The sequence below is a fragment of the Megascapheus bottae genome, chromosome 6 (genome assembly GCF_031878675.1).
Source record: "Megascapheus bottae isolate mThoBot1 chromosome 6, mThoBot2.hap1, whole genome shotgun sequence".
Taxonomy (NCBI): domain Eukaryota; kingdom Metazoa; phylum Chordata; class Mammalia; order Rodentia; family Geomyidae; genus Megascapheus; species Megascapheus bottae.
In genome coordinates, this window is record NC_143514.1 from 73,146,776 (window position 1) to 73,164,866 (window position 18,091).

General features: G+C 47.8%; 1 protein-coding gene across 1 annotated transcript in view; it reads left to right on the top strand.

Moving 5' to 3' along the window:
* Nucleotides 1-18,091, top strand: part of Tmco4 (transmembrane and coiled-coil domains 4) — a 51,570-nt gene that overhangs the window by 49 nt on the left and 33,430 nt on the right. Inside the window, exons 2-4 of the mRNA XM_090335692.1 lie at nt 3,379-3,556; nt 6,229-6,403; nt 7,799-7,826. Of these exons, the coding sequence (XP_090191818.1) occupies nt 3,387-3,556; nt 6,229-6,403; nt 7,799-7,826 (373 nt within the window). The 5' untranslated portion in view covers nt 3,379-3,386. The remainder of the gene's footprint in view (nt 1-3,378; nt 3,557-6,228; nt 6,404-7,798; nt 7,827-18,091) is intronic.

Below are 18,091 nucleotides of genomic sequence, written 5' to 3' on the forward strand. Positions count from 1 at the left end.
TGTATTATTTAAGATCTTTGGTCATCACTTAAATATTGTATTTCAGAGCTTATGTTATTTATTGTCTATTTCTTCCTAGAATATATATTTTTTCCCATGGAGTCTTGTCTGTCTGTCTCTGTCATAATTCTTCTCCCATAGTGCAATTATGTGCTTATTTAAATTAATAACTAGTTAATCTGTAGGAGAGGTGAATATTTGCAGTTTACTTTGGTCTTAAGAAAAGATCTATAAATTTCTACAGAGACATCCTACTTTTTTTGTCAATGGTGGGGCTTGAACTCAGGGCCTGGGCATTATCCTTGGGCTTTCTCAAGGCTAGCACTCTACCACTTGAGCCACAGCACCATTTCCAGCTTTTTCTATGTATGTGATACTGAGGAATAGAACCCAGGTCTTTGTGCATGCTAGGCAAGCACTCTACCACTAGGGCAAACTCCTGGCCAGAGGGGACTAATCTTGCATATTAAGAACAAAAAGACAGCTCAGGAGTTGAGAGGTGAGCAGGGGTTTGTGGGGAGCAGAGTATATTGCAGGCATCCAGGCCTGTTTTGGTAGAAGGCATTAGAGCAGCAGAGCAGGTAAGTGACAGAATTGATATATGTGACCAAAGGACCACTCAGGCTACTGTGTAGAGGAGCCCAGTTTGCTAAGATAGACTGGAGGCATGGCTCAATTGGTTGAGCTCCTTCTCAGCAAGCTGAGCAAGTGGGAGGCCACTGAGTTCAACTCCAATACCAGCAAAAAGTTAAAAGAAGAAGAAGGAGGAGGAGGAGGAGGAGGAGGAGGAGAGGAAGAGGAAGAGGAAGAGGAAGAAGAAGAAGAAGAAGAAGAAGAAGAAGAAGAAGAAGAAGAAGAAGAAGAAGAAAAAGAAGAAGAAGAAAAAGAAGAAGAAGAGAAAAAAAGAAAGAAAACAACCAGTCCAGGAACCGGTGGCTCATGCCTGTAATCTACTCTAATTATCCTGGAGGCTAAGATCTGAGGAAGGTGGTGCAAAGCCAGCCCGGGCAGAAAAAGCTGGTGTTGTGGCTCAAGTGGTAGACACTAGCACAAGTAGGCTCAGAGACAGCACCCAGGCCCTGAGTTCAAGCCGTAGGACTGACAAAGACAACAAAAAAAATTACCCAAAGCTTGAACTGAGCTTTTCCCACACGGAGTCCAGCCCCTCTCCCTTGTAGCTGAAAAGAAACCAGTGCTTATTCTACTTATTCTTGAACTGAGAGCTAGCTAAGTCTCCCCAGATACCAGCCTAATAAAATGCCATCCTAGAGCTCCCCTGGGTAACTGGCATAATTACGGCAGCCTCCAAATGGCCTGTGGAGTTAATTATATGGCGTGGAAATTGCTGAGCCTGCTGGCTTCGTGGCTGTGCCATCCGGCGCCTTGCTCCAGATCATGGCTTTGACTTACGCTGTCCCCCTTTCTCTACCTCCGTCCGCAGTGTCAGCTGATCCTCTGAACCAGGCCAATCCACTGCAAACCTCAGTGGGTTCCTGGGGGCGCCCATGGGAGATCAATCTTACTGGGTGGCTGAGCCCATCTGAGCCTCAGTTTCTCCAGCTGAGACAAGGCAGGGAAGATTCCTATGCTGTTATAGAAGAGAGAGCTGGAGGCTTGGCATGACAAGGCTGATTTGGGCCTCCCTGCTTCCTGTGTGACATCAGGAAAATTCCTTGACCTCTCTGAGTCTGCTCCTGGCTATAGGAGGGCATTGTAATAGATCGTGTTTCCATGCTGATTTGTGAGAATTAATGGGTTGGAAAGTACTTCCCTCACTGGAAAAATGAAGGCAGTGTGTTGCTTTTAACAACCCCAGGAAGTTTTTTTTGTCAGTTGTGTGACTTGAACTCTGGGCCTGAAGGCTGACCCTGAGCTCTTGAAGAGCTCAAGGCTAGTGCTCTACCACTTGAACCACAGCGCCACTTCTGGTTTTCTGGGTGTTAATTGGAGATAAGATTCTCACACACTTTCGTGCCCTGGCTGGCTTTGAACTGCAGTCCACAGACTCAGCCTCCTGAGTAGCTAGGATTGCAGGTGTGAGCCACTGGTGCCAGGTGGGTTTTGTTGTTGTGGTTGTTGTTCTGTTTTGTTTTTTAACAAATGAAATATTAGTTGCAGAAGTAACGTACCCACGACCTGATGAATATAACTGTAACCCCTCTGTACATCACCCCAACAATAAAATAAAAAATTAAAGATTAAACAAAAGAAATATTAGTTGTGATTGATTTGCATAACTCCTGTAAACAAGTAATAGTGTAAGAACAAAAAATTTTAATCCTGAGCGGATGGAGTGAGGAAGAGCCCTTGGCAAGGAGATCATTATTTAAAACAGGTGGTGGGGCCAGCACGGGTAGCTCATACCTGTAATCCTAGCCGCCTAGGAGACTGAAAACAGGAGGATCGAGGTTCCAAGCAACCCTTACAGAAAAGCTCCAGGGCTCCCTTCTTAGCCCTTAGCTGGTGCTGGGATATACACCTGTCATCTCAAGCTAGGTGAGAGGATGACTGGAACGCTCGCAGTTCCAGGCCAGCCAGGAACTGAGAAAAGTCTTTGGAACTCCTCTCCACACAGCGAAGCTGAACGTCACTTCAAGTCTGCGATCCCACCTTTGACAGAAAATCTGAAAGTAGAAAGATTTGGGTTTGGTGATTGCTGGGGCAAGGAGAGAGATCCTATCTTTCAAAAGTAAAATACAGACAACACTGGTAGCTCACACCTGTAATCAATCTAGCTACTCGGGAGGCTGACATCTGAGGATCATGATTTGAAGCCATCCTGGGCAAGAAAACTCTCAGAGACTCTTAACTCCAATGAACCAGCGAAAACCTGAAGGTGGGACTGTGGTAGAATGCCATCCTTGAACAATGTTTTAGTAACGTTTGTCATATGTGTGCACGGCGCTAACCTTTTCGTTTATCTCTTTGTGATGCATTCACGTTTATGCGTTCATTCCTCTAACAAGCATGCGTGCAACATGAGCCCTGTGCGTCTCCATCTAAGCGCTTCACCCAGGCTGCTGTTCGCAGTCCCTGGCTTCTTCCCAGCAGCTGGACATCATCTCTCATTTATTGGTGAAGGAGTCTAAGTGCACACAGGTTGGGTTTCAGCTGTTAGGTGGTGGTGGCTGATTTCGCACCCAGGTCTGTCTGGTCCTGAGTCTGTTGCGTGTCCCTAATATACTACTGTCCTGGTTGCAGGAGGCAGAGAATCTCCAGTTCAAAGCCAGCCTGGGCTATATAGTGGGGCATACTTAGTGCATTGTTTTAATGATGCATTCATCTTTCCTTCTATGGTTAAAAGATGGCGTGTCCCATTCAGGTAATCGTAATAACCTGTCCCTTAGAAGCATCTCTCACTGGGATTTTCTTCCACAGGGTTGGGAATGGCCACTTGGAACAGGCCAAGCCAGAGGCAGCCCCCAGTGGCTGAACCAGCTGCAGAGAAAGAGCCCCAGCTGCCCATGGGCCGGGAGCTGACGGAGGCCAACCGCTTTGCCTATGCTGCCCTCAGTTCCATCTCCCTGGCCCAGTTGTTTCCAGAACCAGAGCACAGGTGAGCTGGTCCCTCTTACAGGTTCATGCTTCAGAGAGGCTGGGGTCTGAGCATCACAGTTCGACGTCAGCCTGAGCAGGAAAGTCCATGAGACTCGTATCTTCAGTTAGTCAGTCAAAAGTTAGAAGAGGTCGAGCACCAAATGGTAAACTTCAAAGAGTGAAGCATCGGCCTTGAGTGGTAAGAGCTTTAAGGACAGTGCCCAGTCCCTGAGTTCAAGTCCCAGCATTAAAAAAAAAATTACTCTGGTACCGGTGGCTCACACCTGTAATTCTAGCTACTCTGGAAGCTGAGATCTGAGGATCGAGGTTCAAAGCTAGCCCAGGCATGAAACTCCGTGAGACTCTTCAATTAACCACCAGAAAACCAGGAGTGGCACTGTGGCTCAAGAGGTAGGGTGGTAGCCTTGAGTGAAGAGCTCAGGGACAACGCTCAGGCCTAGGCCCAGAGTTCAAGCCCCACGACCAAACCTCCCCACCAAAAAAAATAGATTTATCAACCCAGCCAGGCAGTGGTGGCTCCTGCTCTCGCCTGTAGTCCTAGCTACTCAGGAGGCTGAGATCTGAGGATCATGACTTACGTGGACCCCAGGCAGGAAAGTCTGTGAGGCTTTTCCCTCCAGTTAACCACCAGAAAACTGGAAGTAGCACTGTGGCTCAAAGTGGTAGAGCACCAACTGTGAGTGAAAGAGCTCACAGACAGCACCCAGTCCCTGAGTTCAAGCCCCACAACCAAGAACAACAACAACAAAAGGTGTCAATGAGACCCTGTTCCAGGCCTGTTCTGGGCATCACCCTGGAGGGTTTCAGGAGGCAGTGAGTGGTTGTCTGTGGTCTCCCTCCCATGCCCCTCTCCTCAGTGCTGGGCTGAGCACAGGTGGTGGTGGCTCTGGCCTGGCTGGAAGCTTCACTTTGGGCCAGTTTCTTCACGGTCTGTTCAGTGTACCTGTTGCTGCCACATTTCTTAGAAACCTCTGTCTTTTTTAAAGCCTAAATAAGCAATTGGTTCCTGTAATCTTTAGAGAAACAGTCTAGCAGTTTTTGTCCACATGGGGTTTCAAAACAAAGCAAACTTTGAAAATATTTACTTTTTATTCATGCTGTAAGCATCCTAGGTGGTATTCTTTAGGATGCTCTCTTGCTGTTGGGTGTGTCTTGGCTGTTGGTTTGTGTGACAGGTCTAGCCATGTGGTCCAGGCGGACCTGTCCTCACCCATGGGGCTCCCTCTCCTCTAGCCCCCCTCACTCAGACTTCTGCTGTGGACAGCATCCCTGGACCTTGGTGGGGGGAGAGGAGACTTCCTTTGCGTGCTGTCCAGCTCTGTAGTGACTGGTGTTTTTCTAGGAAGCAGAGCAGCACAGTCTTCTGGGAGGCCACCTCCCTTCCCACCTGTCCCCTCCACAGGTAGACCTGGGATTCCCGCTTTGTCCTGGGTTGGACTCTGTCCCGGCATTACATGGCCCATATCACCACACACGTGAGCCTGTATCTTACGCCCTTTCCAAGCCTCAGATCCCAGCCTGGCTCAGGCCCTAGCACAGGGCCAGCAATGCCCACTGCCCTTTTCCCTGTGGCTTATGTACATCTTGGTGAAAGCTCTTTTTTGGGGGGGTGGAGGGAGATGTAACTGGGTCTTGAACTTAGGGCCTAGACACCATTCCTTAGCTTTTTTGCTCAAGGTTGGTGTTCAACCACTTGAGCTAGAGCTCTACTTGTTTTTGGTGGTGAAATAGAAAAAAGAATCTTGCTGGGTGCTGGTGGCTCACCCCTGTAATCCTAGCTATTCAGGAGGCTGAGATCTGAGGATTGAGGTTCAAAGCCAGCCCAGGTACTAAAGACCTTGAGACTTTTCTTTTTTATTGTAATTAATATAAAGGTTACATTATATTCCCCAGATAGAAGGTGTCTTACTTAACGATCATTGCTATCCCTTCTACCTTGAGACTCTCATCTCCAGTTAATCACTAGAAAAGGGGAAGTGGGGCTGTGGCTCAAGGGGTAGGGTGGTAGCCTTGAGCTGAAGAGCTCAGGAACAATGCCAGGCCCAGAGTTCAAGCCCCATGACCCATCAAAAAAAAAAAATCCCACAGACTTGGGGCCAGGAACTTAGCCTCGTGGTAGGGTGTTCAGCTAGCATGCACAAAGCCCTAGGTTCGATCTCCCCAGTATCACCTATTCAGAAAAAGCTGAAAGTGGTTCTGTAGCTCAAGTTGCAAAGCAGTAGCTTAAAGCAAAAGTGTCCAAGGACAGTGCCCAGGCACTGAATTCAAGCCCCAGGACTGGCAAAAAGAAAAAAAAAAGAATCTCACAGATTTTCCTGCCTGGGCTGGCTTTGAACCACAATCCTCAGAGCTCAGCCTGAGATCAGCTGCTCAGAGCTGAGTAGCTAGGATTACAGGCATGAGGCACTGCCACGTGCTTTTTGGTGAGTGCAGAAGGTAAAATCCATGTCACCTAAGATTTTAGTTTTGACTCTGAATTTCCTGCATCACAGTCCCTGAATTGTAGTTTTGTATCCATGACCTTAACCTGTCACTTAATTATTTAACAGTACTGGGGTAAGAACTCAGGTCCTTGTACATGCTAGGTAAGTACTTTGTCACTTATACCTGGCCTCTAGCCCCGTGTAACTGTGACTTAAGAGGATCTAAAGCCATGTCTCCTTCTCCCAGCTCCTTCTGCTCCGAGTTTGTAGCAGGCCTGGTGAAATGGCTGGAGTTGTCCGAATCCGTCCTGCCAACCATGACTGCTTTTGCCAGTGGCCTGGGAGGCGAGGGAGCAGACATGTTTGCTGAGACTTTATCAAAGGACCCAGCCTTGAAGGGCGACCCATCCGTGATCACACAGGTAGACCTCGCACCTAAGGGCAGGGGTTAGGGGCCAGGTGATTTCCAGATTGATCTGGAAGTCACCTCTGGTGGGATGGGCCAGTGGAGAGAACAAACAGTCCATTGTGATATTTCACTGGAGGTGGCGAAAGCTTATTTTCAATCTGTTGCTCACCGAGCACACTGTTAGTTCCTTGACCCACATTAGCTCCAGACAACTTTGGGAGCTAAGCAGTGCAGGTGGAGTGTGTCTTATCCACAATGCTTTCCACCAGAAGTGTATTTCAATTTCAGACATTCCCCCCACACCAAGGTTTGAAATATTTGCATATTTGAACATATATTTGCATATCCCAATGTGTTTGCATGTTCAGACAGAAATTTGCATGTTGGCATAAATAATCACATCTTTGATGTATTGCATATGGAGTCTTGAAGATGGAACCCAGATCTAAAACACCACATTTATTTATGTTTCATATGAGCTTGTACAAACAGCTAGAAAGGAATGTGATACCTGAATAATTTGAAACAAAGTTTCATGGTCAGGGGGTTTTCTGTGGTATCCAACAAGCACTCAAAACACTTTTAGATTTTTTAAACCATTTTGAATGGTTTTTGTTATTGTTATTTTTGTTATATTTGGAGGGTAGCATGTCCTAGGGGCTTAAATTCAGGGCCTGAATTTAAGGGCCTGGGAGCTATCTAGCTTTTGTGTTTAAGGCTAGATAGATCCTTAGATGTCAGCTTCCTGAGTAGCCAGGATTACAGACATAAGCCATGGCACCCAACTGAATTTTGTGGGTTTTGAAACTAGGGATACCCAATGTGTACAATCATATCTGTTTGACAGAAGAGAAAAATAATTTCCCCAAGGTCACACAGCTGAAAAGTGTCCAAGCCAGGATTTGAACCTTGGAGGCCTGATTTCAGAGCCTGTATGCTCCTGGAATGTTTCTTTGCTGTAGCCGTAGCTTTGCTTTGTGGCCCTAGGCAGTTCAGTCACCAGCTCTGTGTCTAGCTAGAGCAGGTAGAAGCTTCTGGAAGGCTGTTGGTGGCTATATGCTGATATAGAACATCCCCCTTCTCTCCTTTGTTTTACTACCTGATAACCTGACATCACTGTTTACTTATGATGTTACACTGTTTTGTTTTGAGACAAGTTTTCTTGCTATGTAGTCCAGGCTGACCTCAAACTCCCAGAATGCTGGAATTCCAGGCATCCACCACCATACCTGGCCACTTACTTCATTTTCTGCCCTTCTCACAGCTATCCTACGAGGCAGAGGGTTTGATGGGTCTTATTCTTCATGGGTAGGAAAGGGAATAGGTGACTATCACCTGTGCGGAGGGGTGGGGGAGTCCAGGGCAGACTGCTGGCTCCTTCCTGAGTCTTGTTTTTTCTTCCCCCCAGGACTTACTGAGCTTCTCCCTCCAGGATGGTAAGCTGATTTGCTAAATTCTGTCTGTTGTGGGTACGAGGAAAGCTAGTGTCAGGTGCAGTACCTGTGGATGGACTGGCTCACAGGCACATGTTGGCACAGAGGTTCCTGGCCTGCAGCATTGGCGCTGAGCTTATTAGCACCTTGACTCAAATGCCAAATGCTACCACTCACTGCTCACTTCCTTTCTTCCTCCACCGCCCCGTGGCTCGTCCTTCTGCACAGTTCTTGAACCCCCACTCTCCACCCCCCTGTATCTCAGGGACCTTTCCCAAGACCTCCTTGTCCCATGCCCACCTGGTGTGCTCGGGAGAAAGACCAGTCCTTCAGGTATAGCTCTTGGGGTCCTGGTGGGGGGGGTCTCCCAGCCTTTTCATGGGGACCACGCTGTCGCTTCAAGCCTCCTCAGTGTGAGTCTTCAGTTACAGCTTCTCAGTCCTGGACACCTTCAGGGACCAAACCATGGCACATTTCCCCTGCAAAAGTCCACTCACAGGATTCCTGAGTGCCATCTTCTGATGAGGAAGTGAGCTCAGCTGACAGGTTCAGCAGCATTCTCCTGCCGGGGTTACAGGATTGTACAGTGAGCCACAGTTGGAATCCCACCCAGCCATACATCCCTGGGGCTCTCTAGCCATTAACACAAGCCACTTCAGGTGCCCCCTAGAGGTGGTAGGGGACCTGTCTGCTTCGGCCTGCTCCAGCCACACGTTAGCTTGTGCTACATCTCCAGGGGCTGTCGTCTCCCTCTCTCTGCTTGCCTCCCCTTGCCTCTTGTCTTCTTCTTCTATTTCTTACATTTTATTTCATATAATCTATATGTATTCATTATGTATATTTGTTTGTATTTATTATATTTTACTTCTTTATATTTCTTCTAATGTGTATATGAGATAAAAATCTCATCTTGAGCCAGGCATCAGTGGCTTGTGTCTGCCAGCTACTCAGGAGGCTGAGATCTGAGGATCACAGTTCATGCCCGGGCATGCAAGTCCATGAAATTCTTATCTCCACCAGAAGACTAGAAGTGGTTCTGTGACTCAAAGTAGAAACATTACTAGCCTTAAGTTGAAGCGTTCAAGGACAGCAACCAAGCCCAGAGTTCAAGCCCAACAACCGACCAAAAAAAAAATCTCATCTTGAGATTGTGTGTGTGTGTGTGTGTGTGTGTGTGTGTGTGTGTGTGTGTGTGTGTGTGTGTGCCGGTACTGGGGTTTAAACAGAGCCTGAGTGTCGTCCCTGCGCTTTTTCAAGTACTTGAGCTACAGCTTCCCTTCTGGCTTTTTTGTGGTTAGTTATAAATAAGATCTCACAAACATGGGGCTGGGAGTTTGGCCTAGTGGTTAAAGTGCTTGCCTAGCATGCATGAAGAACCGGGTTCGATTCCTCGGTACCACATACATAGAAAAAAGCCAGAAATGGTGCTGAGGCTCAAGGGCTAGAGCTCTAGCCTTGAGAAAGTCCAAGGACAGTGCTCAGGCCCTGAGCTCAAGCCCAGGACTGGCAAAAAAAAAAAAAAAAGATTTCACAGACATGCTTGCCGGGCTGACTTCAGACCTTGATTCTCAGATCTCAGCCTCCTGAGTAGCTAGGATATAGATGTGAGCCACTGTCACCCAGTGATCGCATCGTTGTTGTTGTTCGTTGTTGTTGATTGTGTGGCTTAACTCAGGGCCTAGGCGCTGTCCCCTTGAGCTCTTTTGGTCAAGGTAAAGCCATAACACCACTTTTCTGGCAGGTCATTGGAGCTAAGCGTCCCTACCTCCTGAGGAGCTAGAATTACAGGTATGCACCACTAGTGCCCACCCATTTTTTTTTTAATAGTTGACACTGTCTGGTTCTTGCGGGAAGAGTTATACAGTGTGGGGCTCAGGCTGCTGGAGAGTAGAACCACACACCAGGACAGAGAACCTGACAGTGTAGTCATTGTCATAATTACAGAGCCACATCCTATTGAGTGGTAGGAATGCTGTGTCAAGTGTGAATCTAGGGGCCCATGCAGGCATGTAACTACTTTACCCTATTGTGCAGGCCTGAGGCTCATCCCTGAAAGTGAATGTGATTCCCTCATTTGACAGGGGGAGAGGTTGAGGCTCAGAGAGGCCAGGGACTTGCCAGAGGACATAGAGTGACCGAGGTAGACAGAGTCAGAAGCAGGTCACTACCTCCTGGACCAGCACAGCGCCCTCCCCTGTTCACTGCATAGAAGACCAGCCCTGCATGGTTTATCGGCACACTTTTCTCTCTTCTCCAGCATCCTGCCCGCTCCTCCTTCCCAACTGCAGACTACCACAGTCATGAACACACTCAGCACCTAGGACTGACCCAGTATGTAGCCCTCTCTGCTGCATGCCAGCTTGGGGCCAGCTCTCATAGAATCACAGAGTGAGTTTCAAGTGGCCTGGCCTGCCTTACTCCTGGCTCTTCCTGCCCCCAGAGGCATCCTCACAGACACTATCTGAGCCAACCCTGCCTTTCTGTCCTTATCTAAGCCCTACTTTGGTGAGTGTCTAGAGGTTTCTGTGCCTCTGGTTTTCCCTCAGGTGTTGCTTAGGAATAGCTTAGTGTTTACCTCGTCAAGTAGCAGTGAGGAAGGACTAAAGGAGGTGGTGTATGGGGAGAGCTCAGGGCAGAGCTGGCCCACAGAACTCTGAGTAAGGTTAGTGGCAGAATGGGAAAACCTGGAATCAGGAACCCTGGATTCTCAGCCTATATCTCAGCCCATTGCTATGCGACCTTGGTCACTTAATATCCTAGCACTGACATTTGAAGTTTAAGTAAGAGGCAGAAAAGAGCCAGAAGTCCCATGATGTATGTGTGTATGCACATGTGTGCATGCACAAGCCAGTACTAGGAATTGAACTCAAGGCCTGGGTGTTATCCCTTAGCTTTTTTTGTTCCTGGCTGGTACTCTACCACTTGAGCCACAGCTCCATTTCCAGCTTTTTGGTGGTTAATTAGAGCTGAGAGTCTCATAGACTTGACTGCCTGGACTGGCTTCAAACATTGATACTCCTAGCTCAGTAAGAGTAGCTAGGATTGCAGATGTGAGCTACTGGTACCTGGCTCATAAGAAGAAAAAAATTTTTAACCGTAGGATCCTTGATTCAGAGAACATGGCCTAGGAGCTTGTAAGGAGACAGTGAGTATCATAAGTAAACCAATCATCTAGCTATTTCCCACAAGCTGCATGAGGGTGGAGCCCTTGTCTGGCTTGTTATTGAATCTCAGCATCTGTAACACTGAGAGATAATATGCTGGGCCTTTAGTACTTGCTGAGGGAGAGGGAGGGAGAGAGTAGGGGAAGAAGGGAATGATGGGTAGATGGATAGATGAGTGTGAGTGCAGGTGTGTGAATGGATGGATGGGTGGATGTGGATGGATGGATGTGGATGGATGGATGGATGGATAGATGGATGGATGGAATAATGGGTACAGAGAAGGATGAGAGAAGGAAAAAGGAAGGTGGGAGTGGCAGAGGATGGGCAGATAGCCTTTCTTCTGAGAATGAGCTTAGAACCCAGAGTGGTTTGTCTGAGTACCTCTTCCTCCTCTGGACTGGGTGTGGGATCCCTGGTTTTCTCCCTAGTATGAGATGAGTAACCCAGGAAATCAATACAAACAGCTGCATCTCTCAGAACTTCCTGGAAGGCTGACCTTTGCTGGCAGGTTGGGGCTCTGAGTCACATAATGATACCACACTGGCAGCTGGGTGGGAATTTTTTTTTTTTTTTGCAAATCTTAATCATTTTCTTCTCTTCAGATAGCAACCTGCTAAGCTCTTTCCCAGCTGTAAAAACAAGTCAGGGCCTCACGCTTGCTAGGCATCTGCTCAACCTCGAGCCACACCCGCAGCCTTAAGACTTGTCTTAATAGGATATGGTAAACACTGAGCTGATAACGCTACCCCAGCTTGGCTCTGTTGATGTCCAGAGTTGGAAAACCCTGGGTTCGTGGGTGGAGTGAAGGTGCCTGACCGTCTCTATGGGCCTCTACCCATTGGTTGCCAGGAGCACTTCCTGAGTTCTCAAAACCAAAAATGTCTCCACACATTGTCAAATGCTGTACGGAGAACGAAACAAAATGTGTCTGGCTTGGGTGGGGCCCGTGTGTTTGTACTCAGTAATCTTTACAAGTTCTCCTGGTTGTTCTTTTAGGCCCCTATAAAGGCTGAATTATTGCATAGTGTATAACTGTCCAATAAGCTACTGAAATACATCCTATGGTCTGTGTTCATGGGGAGGAAATGAAAGCCTAGGAGGGTTTAGCCAAGTCACTCAGGATGATATTTCAAGGTTTCGAAATTCCATTTAAGGCAAGGTAACTCTCATGAGCTCTGAACGGCTCAAGGAAACTTGTAACCCAAGGTGAAGTGTGATTTTCGCCCCCTTACTCTGCATCTGTAATCTGACCTGGGGGTGGAGTGTGATCAGCAGGGAAGCCAGCAGGTGTACACACACACTCACATTTGCGTGTACACACATACACTCACATGAGCCACAGCACACCTGGCTCTACTCTGCAGAAAGTCTTTAATTACTAGATTGCACCCCTTCTCCCATGCAGAGACATGAGTCTTTGACGCTCCTGAACCAGTGATTGGGTTTCCTGTCTGCATCCTTGAGATTGAGACAACTCATATTCAAAATTGAAATCACCTTGTTTGTTTATTCAGTAAATTCAGCCTTGGAGATTTTTCCCCCCATCATGGGACTTGAACTCGGAGCCTGGGCACTGTCCCTGAGCTATTTCACTCAAAGCTAGTGCTCTACCATTTGGAGCCACAGCACTATCTCCAGTTTTCTGGTGGTTAATTGGAGATAAGAGTCTCATGGAAACCAGACACTGGTGGCTCACACCCGTAATCCTAGCTACTCAGGAGACTGAGATCTGAGGATTGTGGTTCAAAGCCAGCCCAGGCACAGAAGTCCGTGAGACTCTTATCTCCAATTAATCACCAGAAAACTGGAAGTGGCACTGTGGCTCAAGTGGTAGAGCACTGGCCTGGAGCTGAAGAGCTCAGGAACAGCACCCAGGTCCAGGATTCAAGCGCCATAACTGACCAAAACAAAAAGTCTCATGGAAGCCAGGCACTGGTGGCACATGCCTGTAATCCTAGCAACTCAGGGGAGCTGAGATCTAAGGATTGTGATTCAAAGCTAGCCCAGGCAATAAAGTCTGTGAGACTCTTATCTTCAGTGAACTATTCAGAAGAAGCCAGAAGTGGTGCTGTAGTTCAAGTGGTAAAGTGCCAGCCTTGAACACAAAGAAACTCAGGGATAGTGCCCAGACCCTTAGTTCAAGCCCCAGGATCAGGAAAAAAAAAAATGTCCCATGGACTTTCCTGCCCTGGCTGGTCCTTGAACCACAATCCTCAGATCTCAGCCTCCTTAGTAGTTAGGATTACAGACCTTAGCCACCAGCACCCAGCTCCAGGGGCTAATTTTAACTGAAATACTTGCCAGTGGCCTGATGTCTGACTGAAACTTGAGAGTTTTAGATCCCAGACCCAGATTCCAGGAACTCCACCTGTCAGGTCTGGCACTGTAAGCCAAATAGACAAGATGAAGGGCAGAGAAAGGTGATGTATTGCATAGCACAGACAGGTCATGGGAAGGAAGGCTGCCCGTCATTTGACTTTCAGTGGACTTCCAGGGGTACAAACATGAGCTTTAGGGCGTGTGTGTGTGTGTGTGTGTGTGTGTGTGTGTGTGTCGGTTGTAGGGCTCAGACTCTGGGTCTGGGCGCTATCCCTGAGCTCTTCAGCTCAAGGCTATTGCCCTACCCCTTGAGCAACAGGGCCACTTCCAGTTTTCTAGTGGTTAATTAGAGATAAGAGTCTGATGGTCGTTAGTGCCCTGGCTGGCTTTGAACCTTGATCCTCAGATCTCAGCCTCCTGAGTAGCTAGGATTACAGGCGTGAGACATGGTGCCCGGCATGAGCTTTAGGTTTTATAGACAAAGAACTGGAGGGTGAGGGAGAGAGGTGTGCATAATTATTAAATAGCCCTGGTCGCAGTGTGGCCTGGCTGATCATGACGTCGTTCCTTTTCTGGGAAGAGGTTCTAGAGCTCTTGTTACTGTCATTGTGATTGAGGAGGATAAACATATCGCCAGACATGGCACAGGGTCTGTTCCAAAGACATCCTCTTGCTCCTTGGAAGTGGTTTCTGTCCTTCCTGGATGGCCGGGGGAGTGCGGAAAGACTGTACAAAATGAAGGCACAGAATGCCTGTGTTTAGAATGAGTGTGCCCATCCAAAGTAGTTTTTTTTTTTTTTTTGCCAGTCCTAGGGCTTGAACTTAGGGCCTGACCACTGCCTTTGGTCTTTCTCAAGACTAGCACTCTATCATTTGAACCACAGCACCATTTCTGGGCTTTGTGCATACTAGGCAAGCACTCTACCACTAGGCCACACTCCTGTCCCCAAAGCAGCTTTTAAGTATCTCTTACAAGCTGAGTGCTTCCTTAGTCTTGCCTCTGTGTGTGTGTGTGTGTGTGTGTGTGTGTGTGTGTGTGTGTGTGTGTGTGTCCCAGTACTGGGACTTGAACTCAGGACCTCTAGCTCTCATTGACAGTTAGCACTCTACCACTTGAACCGTGCCCACACTTCTAGCTGTTTGTTAACTAATTTGTGGATTTGTCTGTCTAGACTGACAGATCTCAGCTTTCCAGATCTCAGCTTCTGAGTAGCTAGGATTATAAGCATGAGCCATGGTGCCCTGAATCACAGGGTTTTCTTTACAGATACTAATGTGCTTATGACCCACCAGGTCTTAGAAGACAAATACTATGACTGCTTCTGTTTTCTAACAGGGGACCACAGCAGAGACACAGTATATGGTGTCGTCCACCTTGCTGATAAGCTAGAGCCCCAAGAGGGGCTCCACCACTACTCTCTGCCTCCTACAGCAAACCCCATTCACCATTCTAAAAGCTTCAAGCCATTGCTTAGTATACTGCAGGCAGGTGACATAAGATAGGGATTTAATGTGGCTTCTGTTTCGTATGAAAACTGTCCCTTAGGATCAGAGCAAGGTCAATGCTAGCATCTGGGGGAAATGGAATTAAGAAAGTGGGTGGGTGAGCCAGGGCCCAGTGGCTCATGCTGTAATCCTAGCTACACAGGAGGCTGAGATCTGAGGATCATGCTTCAAAGCCAGCCGGGGCACAAACAGTCCATGAGACTCTTATTTCCAATTAACCATGAGAAAGCCGGAAGTGGCACTGTGGCTCAAGTGGTAGAACAATAGCTTTGAGCTGAAGAGTTCAGGGATAGTGCCCAGGCCCAGAGTTCAAGCCATGTGACTGACAAAAATAAAAAAAAAAGTGGATGGATGGAATAGAAGTGAAATAGGGAGGAACAATACGAGCATGCATGTGGTCTCAAACCCCAGGGAAGAGAGGATGAGAAGCCTGCCCTGCACCATTCCAGGCCTTAACCCTATCTCCAGGGTGGCTTCTCAGCATGACATACCAGAGTGGATGGACAAAATACAATTCACCACAGAAAGAGTATTATTAGGGCTGAGAATGTAGCTTAGTGGTAGAGCACTTGCCTAGCATGCGCCAAGCCCTGGGTTCCATTCCTCAGTATCACATAAACAAAAAGCCACAAGTGGCACTGTGGCTTAAGTGGTAAAACACTAGCCTTCAACAACAGCAGCACACAGACAGTGTCCAGGCCCTGAGTTCAAGCCCCATGACTGGCAAAAAGAAAAAAAATACACTCCTATAATGATAGCACTTGGAGGGCTGGGGCAGGAGGACCAAGAGATCAAAGCCATCTTAGACTACATGTGAAAAAAGTAATATTGACTGGGAATACACATTGAATTTGGAGTTTATCTTCAGGAGAAAAGATAAACAACAACTGTATAAGCAAATATTTTTTAAAAACATAGTTTTTTTTAAATGTATCTATGCTGGTCCTGGGTTTTAAACCCAGGGTCTTGAACCCAGGGGGTGCCTTGGTGCTTTTGAGCTAGTGCGAGTACTCTGTCACTTGAGCCACAGCTCTGCTTCTGGCTAGTTGGAGCTAAGAATCTCATGGACTTTTTCTTGCCTGAGCTGGCCTTGAACATGGATCCTCAGATCTCAGCCTCCTAAGTAGCTAGGATTACAGACCTGAGCCCCTGGCATTAGGCAAAAGCCATAATTTTCCATGGTGACTAGAAAGAATTGCTGCTGGCAGAGGGACAGAGAGCAGGAGAATGAATCATAGAGGGCTTCTCGGAGCAGGCGGCTTGGTTCCTTAACTGAACTGTGAGCAGGTCTCAGAATGTTGTAGACATTGTCAGCTCCGGGGCTGAAAACCTTTTTCCCCTTTACATGAAGACCCTACCTAGAGGAGCTGAGAGGTCCTTGCTAGCTGGTTCCCCTTCCCCCACCCCGTCTCCACATTTCCTGGGAGAGGCAGACCAAAAATGGAAGTGAGAAGCAGGAAAGACCTTGCTGTTTGGGGCACGTGAGGGCATATCACAGACTCTAGCAGGCCAACCAATGAGCCAACCTGACTTCCTTGTTTCACTGACATTGGTGAGGCACCGGGAAAAAGCAAGGAACGAGGCAAAAGGGGACTTTGTTCTTGTGATGACGGACAGGGGGTTGGGATGGGTTGAGCCCCACAATATTACCCACATAGGAAGAAGAGGAACGAGTCATGGGAAGGGAGCAGGATTTAGAAGTGGACTGCTCTTCTTCAGAAACCACCAGTCTCTCCAAAGAATTGAGATTTGGTTGATGGAAAAGGGACAGCCCTGCAGACCTCTGGGTTTAGCATATAGTGAGAAAAGTAAGTGCAAAGGCCCTGGCACAGGCATGTGTTTGGTAGGACTGATCCTGATGCATGAAGCAAGGATGCAGAGTAAGAGAAATAGGAGAGGGTAGCAGGAAGGGTTCAGATAGCTTACAGATGTAGGAAGAAATGGAGTCTCTAGCCTAGGGATATTAGAACATTGTTGCCAAGTTTTAAGCCAGGTAGAGAGTATAGATGAGTGGCTTCTGCAACTCCCTCTAGATTGGAGACAGATGGAATACAGAGGCCAGAATGAAAGATGAGGAACCACAGGGTAGCTGGAAGCTGGTGAGAAATTTTCAGTGGGGACGGTGGCAGTGGAGGGTGGAATGAAATACTTAGGTACAGGCAGTAGCTTGAACCTCTGCTGCCAACATTAGCAGGCAAATTGGGTGTCAGGATGACCAAAGGACAATGCCCAGTGCATTTATCCCAAGCGCCAAGGTGGATGTGTGAAAGAGACGAGAGAGGCAGATCTTTAGGAGAACCAAGACCAAAAGAGTCCCACCCGCCGCCAAGCTCAGCAGCCCAGCCTCCAAAGTCCTTGAAATGACCTTGAGGGACAGCAAGCTCCCAGAAATAATAATCACCCATGCACGTGGCAGCCAGGATTCTAGAAACTCTATCACTGCAACCTTGACCCCTGGAGTAGGATTAGCCACTAATTGTAATTGCAACCCATGAATCACCACGGCCAAACCTTGCTTCCCACAGCCCTGATAATCACCTGGGTGAAGCAGGTGCTTCTGTTCAAAGGCAAAGGAGCTCCTTTGTCCTTGGATCTTTCATTAATCTGGTGACTCCGAGACATGGCCCGTGCACTAGCACGTATTCAGCACCTAAGCTGGAAGGTGGCCAAGAGTAATGGGCAATCGCTGTCAGCAGGTGACTTGGGCAGGTTGTGAGAACCCAACAGACTGGGAACTCAGTCATATTAGTCCCTCCTTCATATGACATCCTGCAGCCAGAAATAAGGGGGACCTCTGGTCAGGAGTGTTGTCTAGTGGAAGAGTGGTTGCCTAGCCCTGGGTTTGATTCCTCGGTACCATATACATGAAAAAGCCGGAAGTGGTGCTGTGACTCAAGTGGTAGAGCACTAGCCTTGAGAAAGCCCAAAGAGTTCAAGCCCCAGGACTGGCCAAAAAGCAAAAGGATCTCTAAGCCAAGTCTCAGGGACTCCCCCCTCCCACTTCACTCTCAGTCAATATTAGGGTTTCAATTTGAGACTTCAAGCTTGCTAAAGTCAGGGCTCCACCACTTGAGACACAGTCACAGCCACATACATAATAAACACCCAAGGATTTGCATTTATTTTTTCAGATAGGTCTTGCTCTTTTTCTCCCCAGCTTGCCTCCAACCTTGTTCCTCCTTGCCTCATGCCTGCCAAGTAGCTAGAACTGTAGGCATGAGATGGAGCGACCATCTGGGGCTATCTAGATGCCAATGGAATTGCAACGGCCTTGCATGC